This window comes from Camelus dromedarius, chromosome 22, assembly GCF_036321535.1.
Source record: "Camelus dromedarius isolate mCamDro1 chromosome 22, mCamDro1.pat, whole genome shotgun sequence".
Lineage (NCBI taxonomy): Eukaryota > Metazoa > Chordata > Mammalia > Artiodactyla > Camelidae > Camelus > Camelus dromedarius.
The window spans coordinates 26,174,310-26,201,424 of NC_087457.1; the positions used below are offsets into that span (position 1 = coordinate 26,174,310).

Below are 27,115 nucleotides of genomic sequence, written 5' to 3' on the forward strand. Positions count from 1 at the left end.
GGGCGAGCGCCCTCAGGCTTTCCGGCACTGGCTCCTCCCCTTCCCCATCCTGAGGGCGGGCCCGGCGGTCCAGGAGCGTTGGAACTTGGGAAAACAGGCGCGGCGCGCGGGTGAAGGGAGAACCCGGCAAACCCTTGGCGACTCATGGACCGTGAGGAACTGGTTGTAAGGCGTGAGCTCCGGCTCCCGCTCCGCCTTCCTACTGTACCAGGCCTGGTTTTCTCTCGCACTCTAAGACGGGGAGGAGCCCCGTCTTGTAAACTCCTGTACAAGGCCGTGGGCGGGGCGGAGGGCGAGCCCGCGTGCTTAGCCCGGATTGGTTGCTTGGAGCGGCGCGAGGTTTGGCGGGAGTTTCGGGGCTGCGCCGGCGCAGAGAGCTGCGGGCTGGGATGGCCCTGCCAGGGCGAGTGAGGCGCGCGGGGTAAGTGCTGCGGGCCCTCGGAGCGCGGGGCCGGGGGCCGCTTTGTTTTCTTTGTCTTCCGCGGGGCTTGGGCCTCTTGGAGCTGTTCGTGCTCCCTGGTTCTCCCACTGTGCAACTTGTCCTAGTGACTAACCGCTCAGGGCCTATGTTTCCGCGTCTGTAAAACGGGAATAACAGCCCCACTTCGTAGGATTATGGTGATGTTTAAAGGATTACAGTTTAAAACTGTGCCTGGCGGGGAGGGAAGAATGTTGGCCACTGTTAGCATTACGTCGTGTGGGTGGGTGCTCGAATTGTTTTGAAACAAACTATCCAACAAATGACTATTGAGTGCCTGCTATTTGCCAGATGATATATTCTAGTGACGTTTACACTCTGGCTGGAAGTCAGTATTCTTATTTTCAAGACCCTGCTTGTTTTTGTAACACAAGCCAGAGACCATAAAGCTGAACTAAATCTCCGGCGGGGGCACCAAGCTGCCGCTTGTTTTCTTAAAAGGGGCACTCCAGCCACGATGGGTCACGCCTTTTGTTTGTTTGTCTTTTTAATCAAAAAGGGTATACATGTAAAAAATAGGCTGCAAAACTGCTCTCTAAAATATTATTCTTCATGGATTCATTGGCAAATGTCTCACTGGTGGGGTCTGGAGTAGATTCAAGGCCCTGTCCTGTATGGAGGGGCCTCCGCTTGTCTCCATAAGTTCACACGTTCATGAGTTACACCTGGGCCGTGGGAAGACTGCCTGGGCAGAGTGCATTTGTAGATGCGGGCTGAGGGTGGACGGCAAGCCAAACGGCATAAGGTAAAAGCTGCAGCAGAACGGAGCCGGGAGGTGGTGTAAAGGAGATTAGACTTCAGGGGCTGATGGGGAAAATCAAAGACTCCGCAGTGGAGAGAAGGATTAGGAAAGAATATAGGGGCCTTGAAAGATCAGCCAGCAAGAGTTACACTTGATCTGATAGGCCAGTGGGTTTTTTTCTCTCCGCACCCCAACCCATAGATACACACGCATACATACATATATCATTTTTGCCTTTCAGACTCAAGAAATCTGTTCGCTTTCCTCCCTAAAACACACTAGTGTGCATACACCAAAAGTTTTACATGTTATCACGGAGGTTTCCATCTTTCCGCAGCCTCACCTTGCTGCTAGCCTAAGGTAAGAAGCTTGACCACTTTTTTGAGCACAGACAAAGCAAGAAATAGTGGAAAGAGTAGGTTAAGAAGTTATGGGATCTTTGTTTCTGGTCCTATTCCTTGGCTGTGTAACGACTGGTGTCACATAACTTTTCTGAACCCCAGGATCATAAAATAAAGGCTGTAAAACTAACATCTGTTCTACTATTTTCTTTGGGTCTGAGAATCAAATCAGTGGTTTTCAAAGTGTGGTTCCTTGATCAGCTGCACCTGGAACTTGTCAGAAATGCAGTCTCCAGCCTTCCCAGGCTTACTGAATCTGCCCCCTCACCCCAGGGGTGGGGCCACACAGCCAGGCCTAACAAGCCCTCCAGGTGATTCTGATGCCTGAAGTTCGAGAACCACTGCTCTCGAAGAGTTTTCCAACTTTTGTTTAAACTGTAACTCACAGTAAAGATGTTTTACACCACAATGGGTACACACACATATGTGCGCAGACACATAACAAAAGGTTTATGAAAGCACTGTGTCCAGTGCAATCTTGTATTTTATATTCTTTTCTGTTTTCTTTTAAAAATTGCCGCTGGGGGGAACCTTAAAGGACATTATAGGGCAATTGGTAAAACTTGGATATGGACTGTAGATTAGACAATGTCAGTGTTAGATTTCTTGGTTTGGGGAGTGTGCTGTGACTCTGTGAGATAATGCCCTCTTTCTTAGGAAAAACACACTGAAATATTTAGCGGTAAAGACTCACAGTGTCCCCAGTTTACCATACATGTGTACACACAGAAAGCCAATGAGACAAAATGTAAATTGTGACATGGGATTCACTTCTACCTTAAGGACTGTTAAGGAGCTCAATGAGAAAATGTGTGTCAAAGAGCCAGGCTCAGGATGGAACCAGGGCCAAGGGCTTGATAAAGTTTTGTGTATGTTTCTTGCTTATTTCTGCAGAAAGTCAGCTGTTGCTGTGGTTTGGGACATCAGGGACAAGGATGACAGCAGGGTTAGTTGTCCGTGTCCCTGAGGGCAGAGAGCTGTGCTGTTTATACATAAGTGATATGGTTTGACTTATTAAAAAACAGAATTCAACGTGTGAGATATAGCTACGCTTTCCAGAAGGATTTTGCTGTAAACTGAATTTTGTCATGTGCACATTGTTAATGCAGCTAATGAGGAATGTAATTTGGAAATAAATGCTTGGAAGACGTGGCAAGTTACGGTGTTTTGCCCCAGTTGTTTTTATGCATTCCTAACTCTTGTGTGTTTTTGCTCTTTCATAGTGAGAGAAATTCAAGGAACACTGTAGGAAGAACACATTCCACAAAAGATGTAAGTTATCTTTTTATAATATATTTTAATTGGCAACACACAGTAACATTGTATGGGAGACTTGGTAAGCTCAGTGTTTTATTGTAGGGGAAAAGTAAACTCCTTTTCCTCCAGCTTTGTCCAGTATACTGCGGTTAACGTTTTGAACCTTTTTTTCCCCGGCTGCTGTTGGTTTTATTTTCACTGGGACAGTTGACATCGTTGAAAAATTGTACAGTTTGCTGTATTTTGCTTTTTTCACTTACAGCCATCTCTCCACGTCGTTGCAGTTTTCAGCAGTTGTTTACAATTTCATAATATTCCATTTAGTTTTACCTTCACATTGTATTTTTACTGGGGGGTAGAGTCTTAGGAATAAATGAGTGTTAAAGGCGGGTTTCTTTAAGACTCTCCACCGCTCCTTTCACGTTCTCTTCCAGCGGCTTGGCCCCCAGGCACTGGTTTCTCCTTAGCAGCCTGTGCCTGGTGCCTGGGGGTGGGGACTGCTCCCGCTCCGGGGCCCCGGCCCCGCCCTGGGCTCTCTGTCTGGGCGGTCTCTGTCCGCCTGCTCCCCTGCCCCCTCCTCTTTACTCCCGCTGCCCCCGGCCCTAGCTTGCTCCTTCTTTGGGTGGGTTTCTTCAGCTTGCCTGTCTCCTCCCTCCTTTGGAAGGCAGCGGAGGCGCACTGGCCCCGGGGAGTGTGGATGGTGGGGCCCTGCCAGCCCCTCCTCCGCATCCTGCCCCCAGCAGTCCGTGAATAATCTTCCACAGAGGGTTTGTGAGTGGCAGTCTGTCCGTTTTATTCCATCTCCTGTGTATCTTCCAGAATCTCCTCATACTTACTGTCTTCCGTGCTGATGGCATTTTCCAGAGCCGCCACGGAGATTTTCCTCCCCTTCAGTGTGTTGTGGTCTTTTATGAGGGGAGCCGTCTTCGCGGGGCTTATGAGGATGCACTGTAAACCCGTGTGTCTCCTGCAGTCAGGAGTTGTCACCCCTGTGTGTCCTCAGAGCTGTTTATGAACTTTCAGGTAAACGGTTGTATTTCTGGACAGAGGGCCCACCGCTCTCCTGGATCAGGCGTTGGTGACCTGCATTCTGTGACCAGGTCTAGCCTGCTCCCTGTTTGTACAGCCCTGCGAGCTACGGGTGGTTTTTATTTTACATTTTTAAATGACTGAAATAAAATCAAAAGAAGACTATCCTTTGACATGTGAAAATATGAAATTCAGGTTTCAAGATTTATAAATAAAGCTTTATTGCAACCCAGCCGAGCTTACTGCTGTCGCACTGGGATGGCTGAGCCGAGTAGACCCCACAACAGAGCCTCCACGTCCTGCAAAGACTAATACACAGTTGCCCCTTGAACAGCGCAGGTTTGAACTATGTGGGTCCACTTATAACCCGGGTTATTTTCAGTAGTAAATCCTGTATGATCTGCAGCTGGTTGAAACCGCGGATGGGGAACTGTGGATGGAGGGCTGAGTCGCAGAAAGTCATACTGGGATGTTCAGCTGTGCGGAAGCTGGGCGCCTGTAACCACCTCGTTGTTCAATGGGCAACTGTATTTACTCACTGGTTTTTTATAGAAAAGTTTTCCAAGCCCTGCCTTGGATTATCCAAAGAACCTGTGCCCCCCGAAGTGTCATGGCTCTTGTCTTCACGCAGCAGTGGTAGCAGGCGTTTCATTTGTGATCTTCTTGTTTGCTGGGGCCAATTCAATGACTTTGAACTTCATTTACTTTTAGAAAGCTGGCCAAAAGCACAAGCCTACTGATGTATTTGATTTTCCTGATGATTCTGATACCTCAAGTATCGGCAGGCCGGGTGAAAATGAGAAAGATGAAGAACCCTATGAAACCTTTGGTTAGTACCCTAAATCTTTATCCCAAAAACCTCAAAGTAGTTCAAGCAATAGCACTCAGGCTAGTTACTGATAACAGTATAGAAATACCTTCACATATAAAAATGCGGTTGTGTACACATGAATATAATGGTCTGGGGAGTATGTGCTAATTTGAACTAATTTTTCTCACTTCTAAGTGCATTGGAACTAAGAACTCTATGTTTATTAAACATAGTCAGAGTGGAACTGTCCCCGTAGCATTTGTCAACAAGCCAGCGGCAGTAGGACACCCAGCCCAGTGGTCTGTAACAAGAGGAATGTAAAAGGTAGTTCCCACTTCATACCTCCAGGAGAGTCACTCGGCAAGAGGTAGCATGTCAGAATTTCCTTTTTGAAAATGTGGTGCATACGTTTATGTAGAGACCACATTTTGTGTGTCTGTTCACCTTGGGCTGCTTCTGCCTTCTGACTGTTATGAACAATGCTGCAGTGAGCGTGGATGTGCACGCACGTTCCAGTCCTGCTTTCCCTTCTTTGGGGGCTATGTGTGCCCAAAAGTGGGACTGCTGGCTCAGTGGTAATTCTGTGTTTAATTTTTTGAGGAATTGCAGCTGCACCATTTTACATTCCCATTAGCAACGCACAGATTCCAGCTGCTTCACATCCTCACCATTACTTGTTCTGTTTTTTTGTTTTTTCTTTTTTGATAATAGCCATCCAAATGGATGTGAAGTGGTATCTCAGTGTGGTTTTGAGTTGTCTTCCCCTAATGACGACTGATGGGAGCATGATTTCAGTGTGCTTTTTGGCCATTTGCACACAGGCTCACCTCGGAGATATTGCAGGTTTGGTTCCAGACCACTGTAATAAAGTGAATATTCAATAAAGCAAGTCACACAAATTTTTGGTTTCCCAGTGTATGTAAAAGTTATGTTTACACTACATTGTAGTCTGTGAAGTGTGCAGAAGCATTATGTCTAATAAAGTGTACATACCTTAATTAAAAAATACTTTATTGCTAAAAAAAATGCTCATCCTCTGACAGTGCAAGGTTGCCATAAAGCTTCAGTCTGTAAAAAGTGCGGTATCCGCAAAGTGTGAGGACGAGGTCTGCCTGTATCTTCAAAGAAGTGTCTGCTCAGATCCTTTACTCATTTTTAAGTTGGGTTATTTATCGCTTTATTGTTGAGTAGTAAAAGTCCAGCTTGTACGAGATTCAGAATTGGTCTAGTTTTCTGTTTTTCCCTTGCCATGCACAGAAGTGAAGTAAATAAACCCCTTTGCCTAGTTGAGGCGAGTACAAAGTATATTTCTAACTTTAAAATTGAGTAGCTGCTCTGTGCACTGTACAAGCAGCTGTCTACCTGCACACACGTTAAGCGTGTGCACTGGCCTGCAGTCTGAGCACAAAGAGATGGTTGCTTGGCTCTTACCAGGCGCCCCTCCTCCCCGCAAGGTCTCCACCCCGCCGTGAGCCCGCCGGGGTGCTGGGGCCTCTCCTGGGACTCCTGTCTCCTCAGCAGGTGGGAGCACCCTCATCCTCTTAGCAGCTCCTTTCTGGGTCTTTCCACCAAGGCCATTTGGTCTCCTCTCCTTTCTCTTCTTCATTCCGAGTTAACTTTCCGCTTAGCTACAGGCTGTAGCTGTGCAGAGGAAAGGGGAGAGGAGGCACTGGGGACTCTCCGCAAAGGGCCATCCATCAACCGTGTTGAGAGCCCGCCCTGCGCCAGGCACTCTGGGGGGTGACAGAGTCGGGGGAGCAGGCCAGGTACTCCAAACCTGAGAGTTGACAGTTAATGCAGCCGCCTCGCAGGTACACGTGTGACACGCCACCGGGCGGGGAGAGAGAGTGCCAGACCTCCTGTTATCGCCCAGCTCGTTAAAAAGCTTCCACATGATATACGAGCACAGTACGGTTCTAAGTGGTGACTGTGCATGTAGTTATGGGTGAAATGGTTTACACTTTTTGCCGTTGAGGTGTGAGATCAGAAGTAGCCTGTGTAATTGGTTTGGGTTTTGTTAGCCATTTAAACAAAGGTTGCTTTGTACTCCGATGTAAAGGAACAAACTTGAATATGGCCCAGACAGCCAGACTTCTAAAGTTGCCCTTTTTTCAAAAAAACCTTTTGTAGACCCTCCTTTACACAGCACTGCTATATATGCTGATGAAGAGGAATTCTCCAAACACTGCGGGGCGTCGCTGCCCTCAACTCTTCCAGGAAAAGAAGCGAAAAGAAGGTATGAGCGTGTCTCCAGCAGACGTTTATTCGTGGTTAGTGGGGTTTCTGAGATGTTCTTTAAGAAAGAAGCTTATAAAACTAAGCTTTATAAAGATCTTTTGAGCCAGCTTATGTTTTTCCTCAAGAGAACTTGGACATAAAAGAATTAATTTTTCAGTAATTGACATTACTTATAATCACTGTAACTGACACCTGATTATTCCTAGAGAGACGCCAGTGAAGGTGGTTTAGCGTTGAGGTAAAACGAGGAGGGCAAAGAGTTTATGAGCACAGCATTTTACAGGTGATTGTTGACAGGTTCCCTGTAACTTACAGATTACCTTGCAGCAAGAGAGATGTTTTCTAGTGCAGAACAGAATAGGGGAGACAGGCTGATAATCACAAAGGAGATGGAGTCTGTTGGAAATTTCAGCTGTGTTGTCTCTAAGGAGATTTGGTTTGAGTTTGACAGATTTATGGGAGGGCGTGGGTCAGGTAAGTCGGGTAAAAACCACTGCCCAGAGACAACCCACCTAGCGAAGGCTCCTCAGTGGCTGTGGTGCTAATGATGAGTTACTAGCTAGAGCAAACCCTTTACTAGGTAATAGGCCAGTTCTAGTTACTGGCTATATTTTGACAGTAACAAAATGGTATTTTTGAAACGTTCCCCACTGGGGCAGAAATCGAGGTCCGGTGTCTCTGAGGGTCTCTGCCGTGGGGAAGCCTTATGGTACTTGGTTGTTTGGGAGACTAGTTTTTCTATGAGATGTTATTGAACATGGGTAACAAAAGCCAAATATTTGGAAAAACACACACTTCATTTTAAACAGTGGTGGCTGTAATTTTTCAAGAACTTTTTGAATAGGCAACACATTTGCGTGGTTTAAAAATATAAAATGGTTAATAACAGAGGCTTTGTCTCCTCTGAGCCGTCTCCCAGCTCCTGCACCCACTTCCTCCGTCTCCCCCCCATTAACCTCTCACATGGCTTCTTCACAGTTTCCTTGTGACACTGAAGTTCCACTTGAGTTCTAACCTTCCTTGAGGAGGCAGGACGCCTTGCTCCCTGCCTTCCCCACGTCCTGCGTCTTGGAGACCTTCCACGTCAGCGCGTGGGGGGCTTTCTCATCCCACCCGCAGGTGCGGGGGTTCTCAAGTGTGGCCATCCCCGCGTTTACGTCCCCGGTCCTGTACGGACAGGCGGTTGGGTTGTTTCCCATCTTCTGCTGTCACCAGTTCCTGGTACATATGTATTCCACACACGTGCCTCTGTTTCTAGAGGATGTACGTTTAAAGGAAATCCTGGGTCAAACCAAATGTGCGTTTTAATTTTTGTAGTTATTGCCAGATTCCGACCAGAATGGCATCAAACTTGGAGTTTTGCCAGGGTTGCCAGTGTGGTGGTGTTCAGACTAGTTCTGGTTTGTATTTTTCTTGTGATTGAGTTGAGTGGCATCTCTTCATACTTTTTTTTTCCCTTCCAGTTTTATTGAGATATATTTTGACATACAGCACTGTATACTTTGGGGGGGGTAATTAGGTTTATTTATTTATTTTAATGGAGGTACTGGGGACTGAACCCAAGAACTCATGCTTGCTAGGCACTCTCTCTACCACTGAGCTCTACCCTCCCCGCCGCATCCCTTCATATATTTTAAAAGTTCTTGAATTTCTTTCTGCAAACTCTTTAGATCCTTTTTCCATTTTTCTAGAATTTGTCATTTTCTTCCTGACTTCTGTGACTTCATTTAGACATTAGTGAAATTTACCCTATTTGTCAGACACCTCCTGGCTTGTGTAAATGGATTGATGATCGTGCCACTGAGTAAGATAGGCAGACCTAGGAGATGGGTAACCCCTATCACCATGAGGCAATCATGAACTTGGTGCTCAGAAGTCAGGACTGTTGTGTACTTGGGTCTGGTGCCCAGAGGAGAGGGCTGAGCTGGACTTCACACCGAAGTGGTTCGATACAGGAGGTGTGGGGCTGTGGGCACGGGTGAGTGCTCACAGCGAGAGACAATGGCCTGGGAGAAGGCAGGACCAGAGGCCAACCCGCAAGAAAACCCAGCATCTACTGTTCAGGTGGAGGAGAAGGAGCTGGCAAAGGAGAGAGAAGACCAGTGGCTAGAAGGGAAAGAGGGAAACCAGAAGAGGGTGTGTTCACGGGAGTGGTGGGGGGAGGGAATGAGTGTTGTCAGGAGGATCAGATGCAGTTGAGAAGCAAGTCAGGGAAAGCCTGAACACACACATTGCGTTTAACAGTGTGGATGTTCAGTCATCTTGGTTTTGGGGGTTAATAAGGCCAAACAAAAAACATTTGGGTGAGTTAGACAGGGTTTGTGTATGGATACAGAAGGAAGTCTGGGCAGAAAAGAGCAGTGTTTTCGGAACTCAAGTGTCATAACCATCATCTCTGTCCTGATCCCCCAGCCGTGTGTCCCCATGTCCTCTGTCCAGTGCTTGCGAAGCCATCATTCTGCACTGTCTATGTGAACCCCTTAAAGGAAGGCTCCTAATTTTTCAAGTCATTTTATTCCCTGTACTCTGCACTTTGTGGTTAGTGTTAAATATTTGTTGTATTAAATTGCATGAAATAAATGAAAGAACTCTCATCAGAAGTTTAGGGTTTTTTTTTTTTTTTTTTTTTCCTTTTCAAAGGACCAAAGAAGGTAGGGCCTTTTATATCTGCTAAGGCTGGGCCTGCTCTCTGCAGACTAGCACAGATGATGGCCCGTACACCTGGGGCAGCGACAGGGAGGAAGGAGCAGTCCTCCGAAAGGACCGCAGCGTGCTGCAGTGGGACACTCATGTGCCTGCCGGCGTCAGACCAGGGTGGCCTTGGTGAGGGTGATGACCCGTGACCCTGGGAAGGCGCAGGCCCGGCCGTGCGGGACAAGTGGGAAAGCTCCTTGTTAAATCAACCTTGTTTTCATGTTGGATGAGCAACTTTTAGGAGACATATGTGAATATAAATGAAATGTGTGCAAAATACTGATGGTTTGTTCTTTGGTACAGTTCAGGCACTTCTGAAACTGAAGCAAGTCAAAACGAGTCCGTAAGAATTAGTGCAAAAAAGGTATGTAGCTGTATTCTCCCTTCTATCTTAATCTGCAAGATACTTCATATCCTGTTTAGACTGGATGCAAGCAGAGGAAATGTTCTGTGAAACATTTCATATTCTGTTTGTATGTAAATAGAGAAAATACTCTGTAGCAACGTTTTTCATAAGAATATTATGTTTTAGAAGATACTTTTGAAATGAAAAGTGACATGTTTTTGACCTCAAATCTCTACGTACCCTGTCAGTTTTCATAGCGTTCACATAATGTGTCTAGACTGTGATTTACAGACGCAGAGTGATTTGTTGGCAGTATTGGTCTGGAGCTCCTTAATCTGAGTTTCTTGTCCTGCCCAGTAGTCAACGTTGCCGTCTTCCTGTGTGGTCAGTCTTGCAGTTCAGAGATGAGGAACGTGAACTTTATAGTTAGTGACTCACACGGTAGGGATGGTAAGCATTTGTGTTTTCTAAACAGTAATGCTGTTTTCTTGACACAGCCAAGAAGAAAGCTCAGGCCCATTAGTGACGAATCTGAAAGCACTGAAGAAGGTGATGTAAGGAGAAAAGTTAAACCAGCAGGGAAGGTCAGCTCACAGAGACGTGAGGCTGCTTCGGCCACCGCTGCTTCCGAGCTTTCAGAGAAACCGGCTGGATCAGTCATTCCTAAAAAGACAGGACCCCTTGGTGCCGAGTCCTCTGTTGAAAAAGAGACCCTGGCAGCAGCAAGTCAGCCGGTAAGAGGGGCTGCCGTCCGCGCAGAGCAGAAGTTGACTGAAACTGTTTAGGAGGAAAATATTTTCTCTTTCCTTCACTTCTTTTAAAAAATAAGTTTTATAATTTTCTTATTATAAAAATATGTCTATTTTAGAAAATTTGGAAGGTATGGAAAAGAAGATAAAATCACCTACAATTCCATCACCCAGGGGGGTGAGTATAGCTCAGTGGTAGAGCACATGCTTAGCATGCGTGAGGTCCTGGGTTCAATCCCCTGTACCTGCATTAAAAAATTTTTTTAAATAAAGACTGTGTCCTTCCTCTGGGGCTTAAAAAAAAAAAATCTATCACCCAAAACTAACCACCACGTTTTTTGGTCCATACTCTTCAGTCCTTTCACTGAGCTTGTCTCACCCTAAGTGGGACCACTTAGGTGTCAGCGAGTATTCTGCATACATTTTAATGAATGTGTGACATATTCATGAATATGCCATAGTTTAATCTGGTATTAATGAACAACTGCAATTTTAAAAAATGTGAGTGCTTTGATGAATTTTTTTCTGACTAAATCTTTGCACATCTTGGCTCATTTCCTTAGGAAAAAAATTGCTACAATAAGATTTCTGGGTCATAAGTGTTCTGTCTATGATTCTTGACATATAATATTTTTTAATCAAGCTTTTAATATGTCTTAATATGTCAGCACCTTGATTTTGGCCCACTGAAATGGATTTCAGACATCTGAACTCCAGAACTGTCAGAGAAGAAATTTCTGTCGGCCACCAAGTTGTGGTAATTCATTATAGCAGCCACAGGAAACGTAAACCACCACCCAGGGACTTTTCCTTTTCAGTAGCGTGCTTTTGGGTTTTACAGTTTGTAGAATTTCCTTTTTTTTCAGTTTCTATACACCATGCAATGACTTTTCCTTTTTAGTAATGTGCTTTTGGGTTCTACAATTTCTAGAATTTCCTTTTTTTAATTGGCTGAGATTCCCTAAGACCATCCTTTCCTTCTTTAGACATATTTATGATAGCTGCTTTAAAGTCTTTGTTTTCCAAGTCTAGTACAGTCAGGTCTCTGTATCTGCAGGTTCCACACCCACAGATTCGACCAACTGCAATTAGACAATATTCAGAAAAGTTCCAGAAAGCAAGAGTTGAAATTGCCCTGCACCAGGAACTATTTACGTAGCATTTACATTGTATTCACAGCTACTTATATAGTATTTACATCGCGTTAGGTATTATAAGTACTCTAGAGATGATTTAAAGTATACGGGAGGATGTGCGTAGGTTATATGCAAACGGCACCATTTTATATGAGACTTGCACATCAGCAGATTGTGGTACCTGTGGGGGATCCTAGAGCCATCTTCCTCGGATACCGAGGGACGACTGTATCCGGGTTTACTTCAGGGTCAGTTTCTTTTGAGTACTTTCTGTCTTAACTATAGGTCACTTTTTTCATGTGGTATTTTTAATCTAGTACTTTTTAATTGTGCTTTGAACGCTATTGTTGATGGGTTGTTGAGATTTTGAATTCTGTTTTGTTCTGAATGTTGACTTCCGTTCTAATGTGTGGCTTGACTGTCGGCTGGTCATCTTGAACTTGTGTAGGTGTGGTGTTAGCCTTTGTCAGCGTCGGTGTGTGGGAAGCCCAGGGTGTCTCCCAGGCCTCTCTCACTCTGGGAGGGACTCGGCTTCTGTATTCGTGTTCAGTTGCTGCAAAACAAAATACCACAAACTTTGTGACTTCAAACAACATACATTTATATCTCACAGTTTCTGTGGGTCAGATGTCCAGGTCCGCCTTGGCTGGATTCTGCTCAGGGTCTCACAAGGCTGAAGTCAAGATGCTCTCCACGGCGGAAACCTCATCCAAGACTCGGTCCTCATCTACCAAGCTGTTGGTAGAATCTAATCCTGGCCGTTGTAGGCCTGAGGTTCGTGTGTGTCCGATCCAAGCTGGGGGTCTCTCTCAGCTCCTCGAGCCTGCCCTCAGGCCCTGGTCTAGTGGCCCTCCCACAGTAGGGCAGCTGACATCTGCAAAGCTAGCCAGAGTCTCTCCGCTCCACTGCCGTGCGTCTTACATAATGTGACGGAATCAAGGGAGTAACTACCCCATCCTGTTCACAGGAGCCTCCCACACTCCGGGAGGGAATTACTCAGGTCATCGGGAGTCATATTTTGGCCTCCATAGCCTTCATTCTCTGCCTCCCTGGTGCGTCTGGCCGGAGACGGGTTTCAGGCTCTGTTAGGGTGGGTCTAGAGCAGGCCTCACTCCAGGCCAGCGCTTCTCAACCCTTTTTCATTGTTGTCCTCCCTAAGACGAGCCTTCCTAGACATTTTCTCCTAATCACCCCCCTCGTTAAGTTTTAATACATGTGTATGTGTGTATGTACTTGGTTCTCTGGAGGGTCGGAAGCCATGGTGGTATCCAAGAGTTTTTGGCATGTCCCCGTTGGGAACAGTTTCACCCTGAGCGAGACGGCATGGCCTGAAGGGCAGTTCTCACTTCTAAACTGTGGTCTTTCCGCAGTGTAGCTTGGCTGCGTAGACAGGTGCTAACTAGCTGTTAATGAGGCCTCTGCATTTTCTACATCCGGTTTCCCCCGGAATTTTCTGTCCTTTACTATGTCTTGTGTATGTTCTGAATCCCGTGGTAGCCGCACTGCACTGCACTCCGTGGAGCCTCACTCTGCACATATGGAGGTGGCAGGGACTTTCGGGGAACCCCCCCGCCCCCCGCACTTGTGGTGTTCCCTGGGAGCCGATTCCAGGTGTGTCGGCTGCTGTCCTCCGGTGTCTGCCGCCTCGACAGAGCAGGGCTCCTTTCTCCGCTTGGACGGGCTGGGCCACTGTCTGAGGCTGTCCCCAGGCGGGAGGGAGGGGGACCTCCACAGGACTCCCCTTCTGATCCCCCCCGTCTTTCTTCGCCTGTTGTCCAGTGCCACCCCCGACCCCACTTTATGTTTGCTTACTGCGAGAAAGCTAGTTCAGAAGCTGTTACTTCGTCACAGCTTGGAGCAGAAATTGAGCTGATTCCACACGTAATTATCTTAAATAATAAAAGTGTAATTTCCCCCAAGGCACACAATTTTTTTTAGTTTTTATTTTGAGGCAGTTTAATTTTTTCAATGTTTCTTTATATTTTAGGTAATTTATATAATTAATATTTTAGCTTCAGAGGAAGAGAATTGTGGCTAATATATTGATGGACAGTGTCTGATAATACTATCTTCTTAATTCTCATGTTTTAAGAAACTTCTCTTGAATAAAAATCTTCGTTTTTTTTTGTTTTGTTTTGTTTTAAGAAAACTCAGGAAAAGAAGATGTTTCATGGCAAAAGGAAGAAACCAAGAAGTGAAGCCACAGACTTGGGTACAGAATAGTGTTTTATACATAGTCAATAATGCAGGAATTTCAGTTTTTAAAATATATTTCTTAATTTGATAAAGTACTAAATTTAAGTATATAAAATGCCACTTTAAAAAATTAAAAATATGTGACTTTGAAGAAACTGATTTTTCCAGCATCTATCATGAAAATTTTCAACATACAACAAAGGTGAAAGAATTTTACAAAATATGTTCATACACCTGCTACCTAGATTTTACTATTGAAGTTGATTATACTTGCTTTAGCACCTATCCATGAATCCATTAATTAATCCATTAATGGATCCATTAATCTATTTTATCCATTTGCCTATTTTAATTTTTTGTCACATATGTACACTTTTCACACATCACATAGCATGTACTCTTTTATTTGAGGCTACTTTCGCTCAGCATAACATTTTTGAGACTCATCCATGTTATTTTGCATTTTTATTGTCACGGAATTTATTGGAAAATGGGAGGAAAAATAAACCATTTTCTCTCTTTCCTTCAGTTCTTTTAAAAGATAAGTTTTATGTTTGTCTTATTATAAAAATGCTTATTTTAGAAAACTCAGAAGGTATGGAAAGGAGGATTAAAATCACTTACAGTTCCATCACCCAGAAGTAACCAGCATGTGTTTTGGGCCATACTCTCCAACCCTTTTACTGAGCTTTTCTCACCCTAAGTGGGATCATATCCTTGCCATCAAGTATTCTGCATATAATTTTAATAAATGTGTAATATTTCATTCATGAAGATACCAGAATTTAATCTCCTCTTTTATATTACTACAGCCATCTAAATCAATACACTCAGTAACCTTTATGTATTCTAGAAGGGGGTGGCCTGTCAGGTAGATTAAAACTAAGAAAATAGTTAACAAAGATCTCAGCCACCAGCAGCGCTGGGTAACAGCGGCCTGTAAAGTAAAGACGCAGCAAGGTAACCGAGAGGCAGCTTGCGCGGCGCTGGGAGAGGGAGGCGGGAGCACGCCTCCTCCTGGGCGCTTCCTCACGAACTCCGCCTCCAGCGAGTGGGTGGAACCGTTTGTTGCAGGCTTTCAGAACCCCGGACCTGGAACTAAATTGCTGATAATCACAATACTGAATTGACTTACCCTAACGTTCTAGATACTTCCGACTGTGTACCAATTTGGTGTTTAAAAGAAAAGAAAACCAGTGACATCACGGAGTTAGATGTTGTTTTGTCTGCATTTGAGAACATCTTCCTAGACTATAAGTAAGTTTCTTTTTTAAATGTTTGTGTATATATTTTTTTATTGAAGTAGAGTCCGTGTACAGTGTTGTGTCAGTTTCTGGTGTACACACAGCACAGTGCTTCAGCCATACGTGCACACACATACATTCGTTTTCATGTTCTCTTTCACCCTAAGTTACTGCAAGACACTGAATACAGTTCCCTGTGCTGTGCAGTAGGAACCTGACATTGGGATTTACGTGCCTCATGAACTCCCCTTGAAGCAGCACTTCCGCTCACCCCACAGCTTTTGATGTGTCGCATTTTCATTATCAGCTTTACATGTTTTACATTTCCATTATAATGTCTTTAATTCTGTGAATTATATAGTATGTTTTTGTATGTCCAGATATGTGATATTGAATTTATATTTCTGTATTAACCTATCTTAAATAGTTCTGGTCAAATTTCAAGGACTGGCGATACCTATTTTTGAAATATTGAGGCTTCCTTTATGGCCCAGCACATAATCTATGGGAAATCTCTAGTGAGTGGGTCTGTATGTAGAATCTCTCATTATTGGATCTATGTAAAATCAGTATTATTCAATTTTTCCTGGTACTTCTATCAATTTATGTTATTTATATAGAGATTATTTTATTAGGACATCATGTTTAAAATTGCTTTTAGACTTAACATTTTATCTTTATGTAGTGACCTTTTCCATTCCTAAAAATGCTTTTTTTAATCTTAAAATCTATTTTATCTGTTAACATGTTACTAGATATCTTTTGCTAGTATTTGCCAGATTTTATATTTTCTTTTACTTCCAACCTTTCTCACCTTGAACTTTATCTCTTAGAAAATGTTTTTAAAATCCAACGTGTCCCGTCTTTGAATTTCAACTGTGGACTTTAGTCCAGTTACATTTATTTTAATTATCAGTATACGGAGGAAGGTATTGATACATTATTTATTAAAAATTTTTGTTTTGTTATTTTTAATCCTATATAACTTATAAAGAAAAAATTTGTAACCCCACCAGTAAGATTGGAACTTTGGCAAACTCTCAGAATCTCTTGGTCTTCTCTTCCTTCCCTACCCCAAGCCCCATCATGTTATTGTACCCAGACACTTTAATTCTTGGAGAAGGGCTATCACCGTTGATAAGTAATGGCTTCTCTTACCTGTTTCAATGTGTCTGTTCTTGACCTTGAACCTGCTGGGGTACTGCAACTTCGTAATTGGTTTCTATTAGAATTAAAGTTCTCATAAAGGCTTTTGGGGCCATCTATAGCTGTTAAGTTGGTTTCCCTGTGGGGGAATGAGGTCTGGGGCTTCCTATTCCACCATCTTCTGACGTCACTAGAAGTACTTTTCAACACCTGTTTATTGGATGGGAACGTATACAAAAATCTGTTCAGAATTGCAGGCCTTCTCTCATGTTGTGCTTAGCGTCTGAAGGATTAGCCCATGGGCTTAGCCCCCTTCTCCTGGGTGACTTTTCCTCATGGATTTGCCCCAAGAAAAAAATACGACAAACTGTAACTTATACAAGAGATTTACTCTCAGTTAAAAGCGCACTTGGCTTTACAGAATACTGTGCCGAGGCAGAGCAGGGGTCTAGCTGCTGCCCTGGCGGAGCGTCTGCTGCTGCTGCGGTCACTGCAGGCCCGGGGCCCCTTTCTCCCTGATGACAGGGACCACGACCAGCTTCTTTGTTTGGGTCAACTTTATATTGAAGAACTGTTGGCTTCTTGCTACTTACATGATCATGGGTTAGTCCAAATGAGTCACACAGTTACTTCTCCAGGTGTCTCGGGGTGGGAGGAAGGGGTGAAAGTCTGCTGGCCAGTGGGTCAGGCAGCAGGCAGACTGGGCTTGGCTGTAAACACTGCTTTCCACGTGGCTTGGTGTCACCTGTAGATGAGGTCAGTGTTGGGGAGTGCTGACCACATATGTGCGGGTTTAGGGGGAAATGGTTCCTGTTTTTTCTTTTGCTGAGATGTTCCCAGTATTTTTTTAAATCTGAGTAAGGGCTGCAAGCTGACGTGCCATCTTAGATAATCAAAATGGCGTATACCAAATTGTGTGTGTCTGTGGATGTGCTAAACATCTGAAACACCCCTTCTGAAATTCTTTATGTAATACCAGGTTTGACTTTGGTTTTTTTTTTAATTGTGCTACAGACAAAAAATAGAATCTAGACTCTGTAAGGAAGCCATCAACAAATTTCATTCCACTTTGAAAGAAGAACTCATCAAAATGGTAAGTTGGCTGACATAAATTTGTTGGTCTAAGTATTTTTTACTAATCCTGAGGCAGCATACCATCATCTTAGGAAAGCTTGCGTTTGCTGGCAATGTGGTAAAGAATGCATCAGAACTATCCATATTTCACACATTTTTAAACAAGATGTTCTATTTTGTGAACTGATAAACATTTAATTTTGGAAAATGCATGTGAATATTTATTTTATTTTGTGTAGCTTAAGGAAGTCCAGATGTTGAAAACTCTGAAAAGGAAGAACACTAAGGTAAATCACCTGTGTGATTAGAACACAAACATATGTATAGTTAAGTGAAGCCTGACTCTGGGTTTATGACCTTCAGAGTTTGTAAAAGGTATTTTCTCTGTAGTCAGGCTGACTTGATCTAGTGATTGATCAGGGGAGTGCTATTCATGCCAGCTGAGGAATGTGGGTCCCAGCTGGCCTGAAAATGGCTACCAAGCCTCGGATGACCAGTGACATGGAGAAGTGTTAAGTGATGTACATTTCTTTCATGGATGTCAGAAACAAAGCCTTTCAGACTAAAAAACTGCCTCATTGGGAAGAATACTGGGTTAAGGGTCAGGAGACTTCCTTTCTTGTCCTTGTTCACTGTACTTCAGTGCACTGTACACCACCAGGTGTGCAAGGAGAAGCGAGCCTGGCACGTGAGGCCCTCCTTTCCCCTGTTCACTGGACCAGGTGACAGCTGATGCTCCGGTATGACTCCACGCGTAGGAGCTCCCCCTCTCCTTTACAACAGAAATGGGCTTGAAATGCTTGCATTTTTCCTTCTGGAGACTTCATTATTTCTCAGTTTTAGTCTCTTGTTGGTCAGTCCTGCACTTATAAGTGAGAAGAGTATGAATGTCCAGCAGTGAAATACGAGGTTGTTACTGAGCATAATGGTTGAGATAATACAGTTTATTATATTGAAGTGTTCTTTTTACAGATTGTATCATGACGCTCCCCCGTGTCAATATTTTCCTTGTGTTCCTAGATAAAACCAAACCTCTGTGCTTTATAGCTCATCGGGTAGTAAAGAAAGGCCCTACTTCCTCTTCACAGTTGTCCCACAGTGGACGCCCCTTTGTTTCAGAGTTCCCTTTTCTCTTCCTTGCCAGCACATCTCACAGTTTGTAATCACATCCTGTTTGTATGTAATGTCTCTCTTCCCTATCAGACCAAAGTTCCATGATAGTAAGAATGGGGTTTGTTTTGTTTCCCATTGTATTTCCAACACCTGGTACAGGGCAGTGCTCAAATACTTACAAAATTAACAAAGAAACTGTTGTGTCACTCAGATGATTTCACATATCGAAAAGAAAAGGCAGCGTTTGATTGAAGTCCAGGATGAACTGCTTCGGTAAGATAATACCAAAGTCCTCTTTGCAGACTTACTTAGAAGGATTTAGATTGTCACGTGAGGCTAGTAAAACTTGCTGCTGTGTTGCATTTTAATCCCAGGTTTTCTTTGAGCTTGGAAGCTCAGTGAAGGCAGGTTATGCTGCCAAGTTGAGAAGCTTTTGGCAAAGGAGAATTCAGCACTCATTTATCCACCATCAGATTTCTCAGTTCTGGCCTGAGAGGCAGCCAGATTAGAGACTTAATGCCATAGACTCTAGAACTAGACTGTCTGGGTTTGAATCCAGGCTTTGCCACTTACTGGCTGTGCAACCTTGGTCAGGTTACTTAACCTCTCGGTGCCTCAGGCTGCTCATTTGTAAAAGCGTAATGATAACTACACCTCATAGGATGGATAAACATACAGAAAGTGCCTCCAGTGACTGGCCTGCAGTAGGTGTTGTACTAAGTGTTAATAGTGTGTGTTACAGTTGTTGAAACATACACCTTGGCAAGGCACTCACGTGAACCCATCCCCAAGTGCTGGGCCGGGAGAGCTCCACCAGGCTGTGTGTGTGGTCTGGCGGGGAAGACTGGAGCGCACTACATCACCAGCTACCTCCCTGGGCGGTCCTCCACACGGACATGACCGCTGGGTGAGCCGGGCAGTTGGCAGGGAAGCAGCAGCAGAATAAGCAGCATCAGATGTGCTCTCTGCTCTTAAGGAGTTTTAAAATAGCTTGAGAAAGTGGTATTATCAGAAAAGACAGCCTATAATTAAGTACTAAGTTTTAAAGACAAGACTGCCATAGACATTTATAAGCGGGAGAAACTGGTTGTCTGGTGTACTGGTTTCCAAATCTAGGCTGGTGACTGGTGCTGACCCACAATAAAGCTCTCGCTGACTCAGGCCAAAATAAGAAAATTAAAGATAACGATGATAGGGAGCTTTGTGAAGTGTGAGCTGTTCGTGCTGGGCACGTGCTGAGAGCTCCACATGCTAACTCATTAACCATCATAACCCTGTGAGGTGGGTTATTATGGATGTATAATAAGACTGTAATCAGACTCGACGTGTCTTAGAGATCAGCTTCTTTTGTTCCTTTTCCAGATAGAATTTTAGAAGTTGAGAAGCCTATTTTGAAAAGGCACAGAAAGAAAGAAACGCAGGATATCGTAATTGTAACTTTACGTGTGAAACCCTAAGGCCCGGGGCAGTAACTTAGCAGAGCCACCTGCCTGGGAGGTGGGGGACCCAGGACCTGGTGTTCATAACTTCGTGTTTTATAGGTTAAGAAAGAAAAAGCAGGTTGCCCAAGGTCACACGTTTTCATCCAGGCGCTGTGATAGTTCTTCCACTGGTTTTATTGGACCTTGGAAATGGACAAAACTTCAACAAGAGGAAGGAGCAGCGGGAAGGCTTTTGTCCATCCTTCTGCTGTTTAACTGCAATGCCTATCTCTGCCTGAGGCTCTAAAATGTTCACCCAAGTATATGTTTTAATTCATTCTAGTTCCCAAGACCCTAAAAACAACATGACACATTTTAGGATACATAAGGCATGTTCTTTTGTGGGCTTCATTGCACGTCATACTTCAGAGTTTTCCCCATAATTTAAATTGAAATCTAGTATCTTTTTCACATTCATATAACCTCAGAGCCCAAGATATCTCAAACCATCTAGTCCACTCCCCCGGTTTCCTTACTGCATTCAGTATACTTACATATTCCATCGCATACACTGCATAGACTGTTGTTAGACTTTGTCATTTATTTTGAGGAAAACATTTTCTGTTTGTTTTAGGTTAGAACCAGAGCTGAAACAACTACAAATAAAGTATGATGAACTTAAGGAGAGAAAATCTTCCCTTAGGAATGCAGCATATTTCTTGTCTAACCTAAAACAGCTTCATCAAGATTATTCAGATATTCAAGAGAAAGAACCAAATGTAAAGGAAACGGTAACTTCCATTTTTACTTATCACTGTGCTTCAGAAGATAGTGTATTTGCATGCTGAAGTACCAGTTTATTAAAACCTTTGTAGTTGCTTCTGATTTTTGCTGCAGATTTTACTACTGTTATGATAACCAGCTCAGATTAATAGAAATGTTTTAAACAGGAAAAAATTGCATACTTGTATACCATAATTTTATATAAAATATACAATGTACACATAGACTTATTCTTAAGTTCAATTTTAGAAGTAAAGGTTTTTACACTGATCTAAAAGTTAATTCTCCTGAGACTGAGGTTTTTAAAAAATTTTCTGTGACAGTACCCAACTGGTCTAAAGCTTATCTGGAGTTGGGGATTTGGTTACTAGGAGAAATTACAACAATAATAATAATGGTTAAATTTGAACAATGATAATCCTGGTTGAATTTGAACATAACTTTGGTGAGAACTAGATTTAGTGACTGCCATGTTTGGAATATGTGCCTCTTACTGCATACATCTTGGACTTCTATTGTAGTGTCTGTCTGTTTTGCTTTAGAGAGTGTAGATATTGGGGTATATGTCTTAACTCTTCCTAAACTAAAAATCTAGCACCAAATGTTAGTTCTTCTCCCTGAGAGCAGGTGTCCTATGGTAGTGCCAACACATTAGGCTCTCAAATACTTGTTAAACAGAATTGCCTAATTGGTAGATGATATTCTGGGAAAATTCATTATGTGGGTGGTAGAGCTTTTCTGCTCCATTTTATTTTAAAGAAAACCACCTTGAAAACATATTAGACAGCATTCACCCTTAAATAAAATTTGCACCATTAAGTTTTAATTTCAAAATCATGAGTTTTCTATTTTATGTTGGATTGGTATTTAATTGTCTTTAGTCATTAAGGACATTTGGGTTGGCAGCTTGTAAGACATTTAATTAATTTTCCCAATAAGTAATTGTTTCTAGATGATGGATTTTTTTCTCATGAATTTTTATGGGCCTAGTGTTCTCAACTGCAGTAAAAGTAAATCTACCATATCATTTTCTGTGATTAAAATAGGTATTGAGATCAAGCAGACATCACAGAGCTCTAGCTGACTTGCCCCAAATCAAGTCTTGACCTGTCCCAGGAACGACTTTGCTTTAAATAATTCAGATGCTGCAGTTCTTTGAACTAACTGGGCTTCTGGTCAAGCTTTATCATTTGTCCTAAGGAAATGGATCAAAACCAATTTCCTCAAAAAAAAAAAATTGACAACTGATTCATGAAAAGCCAAATTAACATTGGCATTTGTTATGTAAAATGGATAGGGTTGTAAGTTTTTAACATTAATCTAAAACTTTTCCTTCAACAGTATGATTCATCCAGCCTTCCAGCTCTGCTATTCAAAGCAAGACCCCTTTTGGGAGCTGAAAACCATCTGCAAAATATCAACTATCAGTTGGAGAAGCTCCTTGAGCAGAAATGAGATCAGTGTACTGAAATGTGCACATACAAAGATTCTTTCATGCTACTGCTTGTTGCCTTCTGAAGCCACTTTTGTAATAAGAACTAAAAAGGGGATATGTACTTCTCCACAAAGGAGATTTTTTTTTTGTTACTATTAGTTTTCCAAGCTGGCTATATGGTCTGGTCACCGAAATTCAATATACTTTGTCATTAAAATTAGATGACTGGGTAGTAGTTTTAGAGACTGTAATGAGTTTTAAAATGTTGATACCTAATTGGCCCAAGACATATAAAATGTTTTACCCTATAAATATACATGCAAAATGAAGCTGGGATGAACATAGACTTAACTTCAGTTACTCAAATAAGGAGATTTCTACTGAATTTCAGCACACTGGGGCTAGTTTTCAATAAAACTTTTACTTCATTAAAAGAATTAGTAGCAAAGTGATAAAACTTAGTTGATATAACCGGTTTAATAAGTTACTATAATTTGTTATTAAGTGTCTTCAAGTAATTATATAGCCCAGTTATGTAAGTGTCCATGATTAGCTATTCTTGTAATACTTCTATAATTAGTTCGTCAGAAATTTCATCCACTCCATTATAGCCAACAAGACTGCTCTCTGCAGCTTCTGCGAGTTCAGCATCTTCGGTAGCCTCCAAAAAATAAGTGTCATCAATGCCATTATCCCAGTGAGCATCAGAAAATGTACCTTTTGGCAACGCACTAGACGATGGTTCATGAGGATTCTTGGTTTCACTGTTTGTTGCGTCATCTGCTGGAAATTCCTCCGCTTCCTTTAGTTCCAGAGGGCGAGGGTGAGTTGAATAGAGAATACCCGTTATTCAGTCAGAATGTGTAATAATTTCACCACATAGTTGAGCTACATTGAATTAAGGTATTTTAGTTCTTCAGTGGACGCTAAAATGAATACTCTGGGTGATACTGTCTTCAGTACAGTCACCACAGGAACAGGCTCATTGTTGCTGCCTTTGAGTGGCCCAGACACTCTTGAAACTCCAAATTTGGAAATGCCTCCAGTTCCTGTGGTTACCTTCTTTCCAGTGTGCACAGATGGGGCTAAAGCAACGGTAGACTGATTTTTTTTTTTTTAATAAGCAGGTAGTCCTGTTGAAGGCAAACTGGAAAGTATCTGCTATCGTAACAGACTTATTTTTCTATTTATAAAGTATTTTAAAAATTAACATGGATTTAAAAAATTGTAAAGAACAGTTTTGAGACAACTGTCAAAGTATGACTGGGTTTATGTATATTATAGTATTACATCAATATTAAATTTCCTGAACTTAATAATTTCACTATAGCTATACAAAAATGTCCTTCTCCAGCTACATGCTTAAATATTAACACTTTGATTGCCCACCGTGGATCAGGTGCCCCTGAGGAAACACAACCGTCGCCCAGTTTTGGGTGACGTGGCGATCAACGTGTTAAGGGATGGAGAAGGGTTTTGATGCCTGCAACTTAATCTCAAGAGACTTGTCATAGACTGAATGTTTATGTTCCCCCCCCCCAACCCCGCAATGTGATGGTATGGGAGGTGAGGTCTTTGGTGGGTGATTAGATCACGAGGGCGGAACCCTCATGAGTGGGGTGAGTGCCCTTACAAAAGACCACAGAGCTCTCTCATCCCTTCTACCCTGTGACAACATCTCTCAGTGACCCAGGAAGCGGACCTGAGTCAGCCAGCACCTTGACCTCGGACTTCCCAGTCTCCAGAACTGTGAGAAATTTGTCGTTTGTAAGTCACTCGGGCTAAGGTATTCTGCTATAGCAGCCTAAAATGCCTAAGACAAGATTCATCAAAAATAATGTGTAATGTGTACAGCAGAGAGAGAAAACGTGTGTGGCCAAATGCTAACAAACGGGCAAACCTAGATAAAGGGCATACAGGAGGGTTCCTTGTCCTGTGTTATGGTTCTACAGGTTAAAACTTATTTTTAAAAATGTTTAAAAACTACAATTGTACTAGAAATTCTTCCTAGGTAGAAACATGAACATGAGTATTTGGATACTTTGTAAGGCAAAAAATGAGAAACTTACTAAATGAGAAATATGTACCAAGGAGAGGAAAATGAAGCTGGTTAAGCAGGTTAACAGTTTCCCATGCAGCAGCAGAAAAACATGAGGTTCATTTATCAGATATGTGCTGAGATGGGACGATCACAACATACTCCTAAGTGAAAACAAGGTACCAAACTCAGTTTAAATGCTATGTGGACACCATCAGCCATTTACTGTTGTACCAAGAACTAGTTAGTAATGAGAAGGAAACTACACACTGCCCTTACCTGTTTGAGAAGAAACCGGAGACATACTTCAGCAGGTAATGGAAAACCTGAATCAGAAACAGGAAAGCTATTTTATATAAATACCTAATTTTTACTTTGTGGTAAATGCAAAAAGCAGTAACTCACAGTCAGATTTGAAGTTTTCTGCTTTACATACGGGGTCATGACATTTTTGATACCAAACTTCTTTTTTCAGGTCAACCAAAATCCTTTACATTAAAAAAGAAAGAAAAAATATTACTATCCAGACTGGCTAGAAAACAAAATTCAGCTACATGCCATTTGTAAGTGATATGCCTAAGACTTAAAGATGGAGAGAAATTAAAAAGTAAAAAAATAAAAAAGATGGAAATAGATATACACCAACCAAAATTGTTACCAAAAATATCACAAAGTGGACTTTGGAGCAAAAAGTATGTGACAAGTTCCTCCGAGGAAGATGTAATTTCCAACCTGTACCCACATCTCTGATTCAAGAGAGCTTCAAAATATGTGAGCAAAACTGACATTTCAAGGATAAATAAAACAAATCTTCAACCATAAATCAAGATTTTAAAACATTCTTTTGATAACTGATACCAAAGAATCCAAAAAAACTCGGATACAGAACATTTGAATGAGGATTTAAAACAATTATAAAAATTGGCTTATATAAAAAATTAGGTACAGTATGAGTCATCAAATTTAAAAGTATTCATTCACACAACACATTCTCTGACCACAAAGCAAATTATTTAGAAATGACAAAGATAAAACTCAGTTTAGAAATTAAAAACATTTTTCTTAATAACCAAATGACTTAAGGAAAAATCATGATGGAAATTAGAATATGCTTAGAACTGAGTGGACCTGAAATTACATATTAAAATATGTGAAACAGCTAAAGTGACCTTTAGAAATTTAGAATCTTAAAAGCTTACAAAAGAGAATGCCTAAACCCAAGTAAGTAACTTAACTTAAGAAATGAATAGAGTAAACCCTAATAAATTAAAAGGCAGGAAGTAATAAAGAACAAAAATTTAGAAGAATCAACAAGGCCAAATGTAAAAACTAAAAAAGGTAATGACAAATGCTATTAGAAATTCAGTGAGATGTAACTACAAATGCAGAATATACTAAAAATACAAGACTATTAATCCACTTTTTCCAATAATGTTGAAAATTTTGGTAGGACAAAGTACCAGATAAAAATATACCAAATCAATCAAACCAAACCAAACAAATCAAAGTCAACGGAAAATCCAAACAGTCCTATAACCACTAAAATGTTTTCTTGAAAATCTGAATTTGATTACTTTAAAATTTTCCCCACATTTCACAGAAAAGGAAACATACGGTAGCTAATATTCTGTGTGGTACTGGAACCATACCAAGGAGGCAAAAACCTGGCAACCCAGTCTAATTGACCCATAAACATTCCAGTAGTAAGACTCCCTAAAATACAGACTAATGCTGCAGTTCCCAAACTACACCGAAGCGCCCCCAGGTCAGTGTAGGGTATTTATATCTTCCTGGGAAACACGGTGATACTTGCACCTTCAAGCACCCTACAAACTACTTGCTTGTAATTCACAGCTTCAATATATCACCATCCTTCTTCATTTCTTTCAGTGATGTCCTGTCTTTGTAGAGCTAGGTTTTGTGGTGGTGGCTGCAAAAAAAAGCACCATAAACAATTTCGTGTGAAGTGAGACAACAGTGGGAGTGGCAATATCCAGCCTGATTCCAAGGTTGAAGAGGTTATGTATGCAATGCTCAAAAGGACACACATCCCACTAATAATTATATTTAGGAAGGGTCAAAAGGTCCAAACTTCCAGTTATAAATTAAGTCATGGAGATGTAATGTACAGTTAATAGCTGTGTTGCATATTTGAAAACTGGTAAGAGTAAATCTTAAAAGTCCCCATCACAAGAAAAAAAATTCTAACTATGCATCATTGCATGGTGATGGATGTAAGATTTCTTGTGGAGATCATTTTGCAATGTATACAAATATAGAATCATGATACCTGACACTAGTGTGTTATATGTCAATTATACATAAAATAAAAACATTTTCTTTCAGTTGACGAGTTGTTTTTTCAGAGAGCTACTAAATTATTAGGACAAATACTTATTAAGTTGCTTGAAAATGATTAATAAAGAGAACTATTAGGTATTTCTTTTGCCCTTGGAGCAATGAGGGAAAATTACTAAGATACTAAGGGCCCCACCAACTGAGCAACTCTGGGAACCTCTGGGCCGATGGCAATCTGCTAGGTGGAAAGTCTTTATGTATAGGATGCTGTTTGCAGGATGTTTCTGATTTCCGCATACAGTAAACAAACCTAGAGTCTATGGGTTTATGAGGCACGGTTCCCTAGACATGTCACACGGGCTTTGTAACTACGAATATAAAACACAGATGTTTCATAACCTCAGCACTCTGCCACGTGCAGTCCCTGCTCACTTCTGCCTCAGCTTGCAGCCTGAATCAGAGAGACCATCCAGGGCAGGAAGGAGC

General features: G+C 42.1%; 2 protein-coding genes across 10 annotated transcripts in view; one reads left to right on the forward strand and one right to left on the reverse strand.

Moving 5' to 3' along the window:
• Positions 1 to 7: 7 nt before the first annotated feature.
• Positions 8 to 26,676, forward strand: CENPU (centromere protein U). Its single transcript, XM_010974563.3, has 13 exons — positions 8 to 421; positions 2,845 to 2,893; positions 4,619 to 4,736; positions 6,849 to 6,954; positions 9,954 to 10,014; positions 10,494 to 10,730; positions 14,027 to 14,093; positions 15,226 to 15,334; positions 17,482 to 17,560; positions 17,781 to 17,828; positions 18,866 to 18,927; positions 20,710 to 20,866; positions 22,200 to 26,676. The coding sequence occupies exons 1-13, from the start codon at positions 390 to 392 to the stop codon at positions 22,311 to 22,313; spliced, it is 1,239 nt and encodes a 412-aa protein (XP_010972865.2). The 5' UTR covers positions 8 to 389; the 3' UTR covers positions 22,314 to 26,676.
• PRIMPOL (primase and DNA directed polymerase) overlaps positions 22,752 to 27,115 on the reverse strand; it is a 33,479-nt gene continuing 29,115 nt past the window's right edge. For 8 of the 9 annotated variants that reach the window (XM_064477562.1, XM_031440315.2, XM_031440318.2 and 5 more), the window contains 3 exons: positions 24,737 to 24,819; positions 24,611 to 24,657; positions 22,752 to 23,095 (listed from right to left, as the gene is read on the reverse strand). In XM_064477562.1, the coding sequence (XP_064333632.1) occupies positions 22,847 to 23,095; positions 24,611 to 24,657; positions 24,737 to 24,819 (379 nt within the window). In that variant the 3' untranslated portion in view covers positions 22,752 to 22,846. Of the gene's footprint in view, positions 23,096 to 24,365; positions 24,496 to 24,610; positions 24,658 to 24,736; positions 24,820 to 27,115 lie in introns of those variants that run through there. The other variant, XM_031440319.2, reaches the window with a different exon arrangement.

Excerpts from the sequence above, each read along its gene's own strand:
- CENPU (XM_010974563.3), top strand. The coding sequence starts at position 390 with ATGGCCCTGCCAGGGCGAGTGAGGCGCGCGGG. Across the intron at positions 4,737-6,848 it reads AGAACCCTATGAAACCTTTG|ACCCTCCTTTACACAGCACT; the intron begins GTTAGTACCCTA and ends AACCTTTTGTAG. Across the intron at positions 17,829-18,865 it reads TGAAAAGGAAGAACACTAAG|ATGATTTCACATATCGAAAA; the intron begins GTAAATCACCTG and ends TGTGTCACTCAG.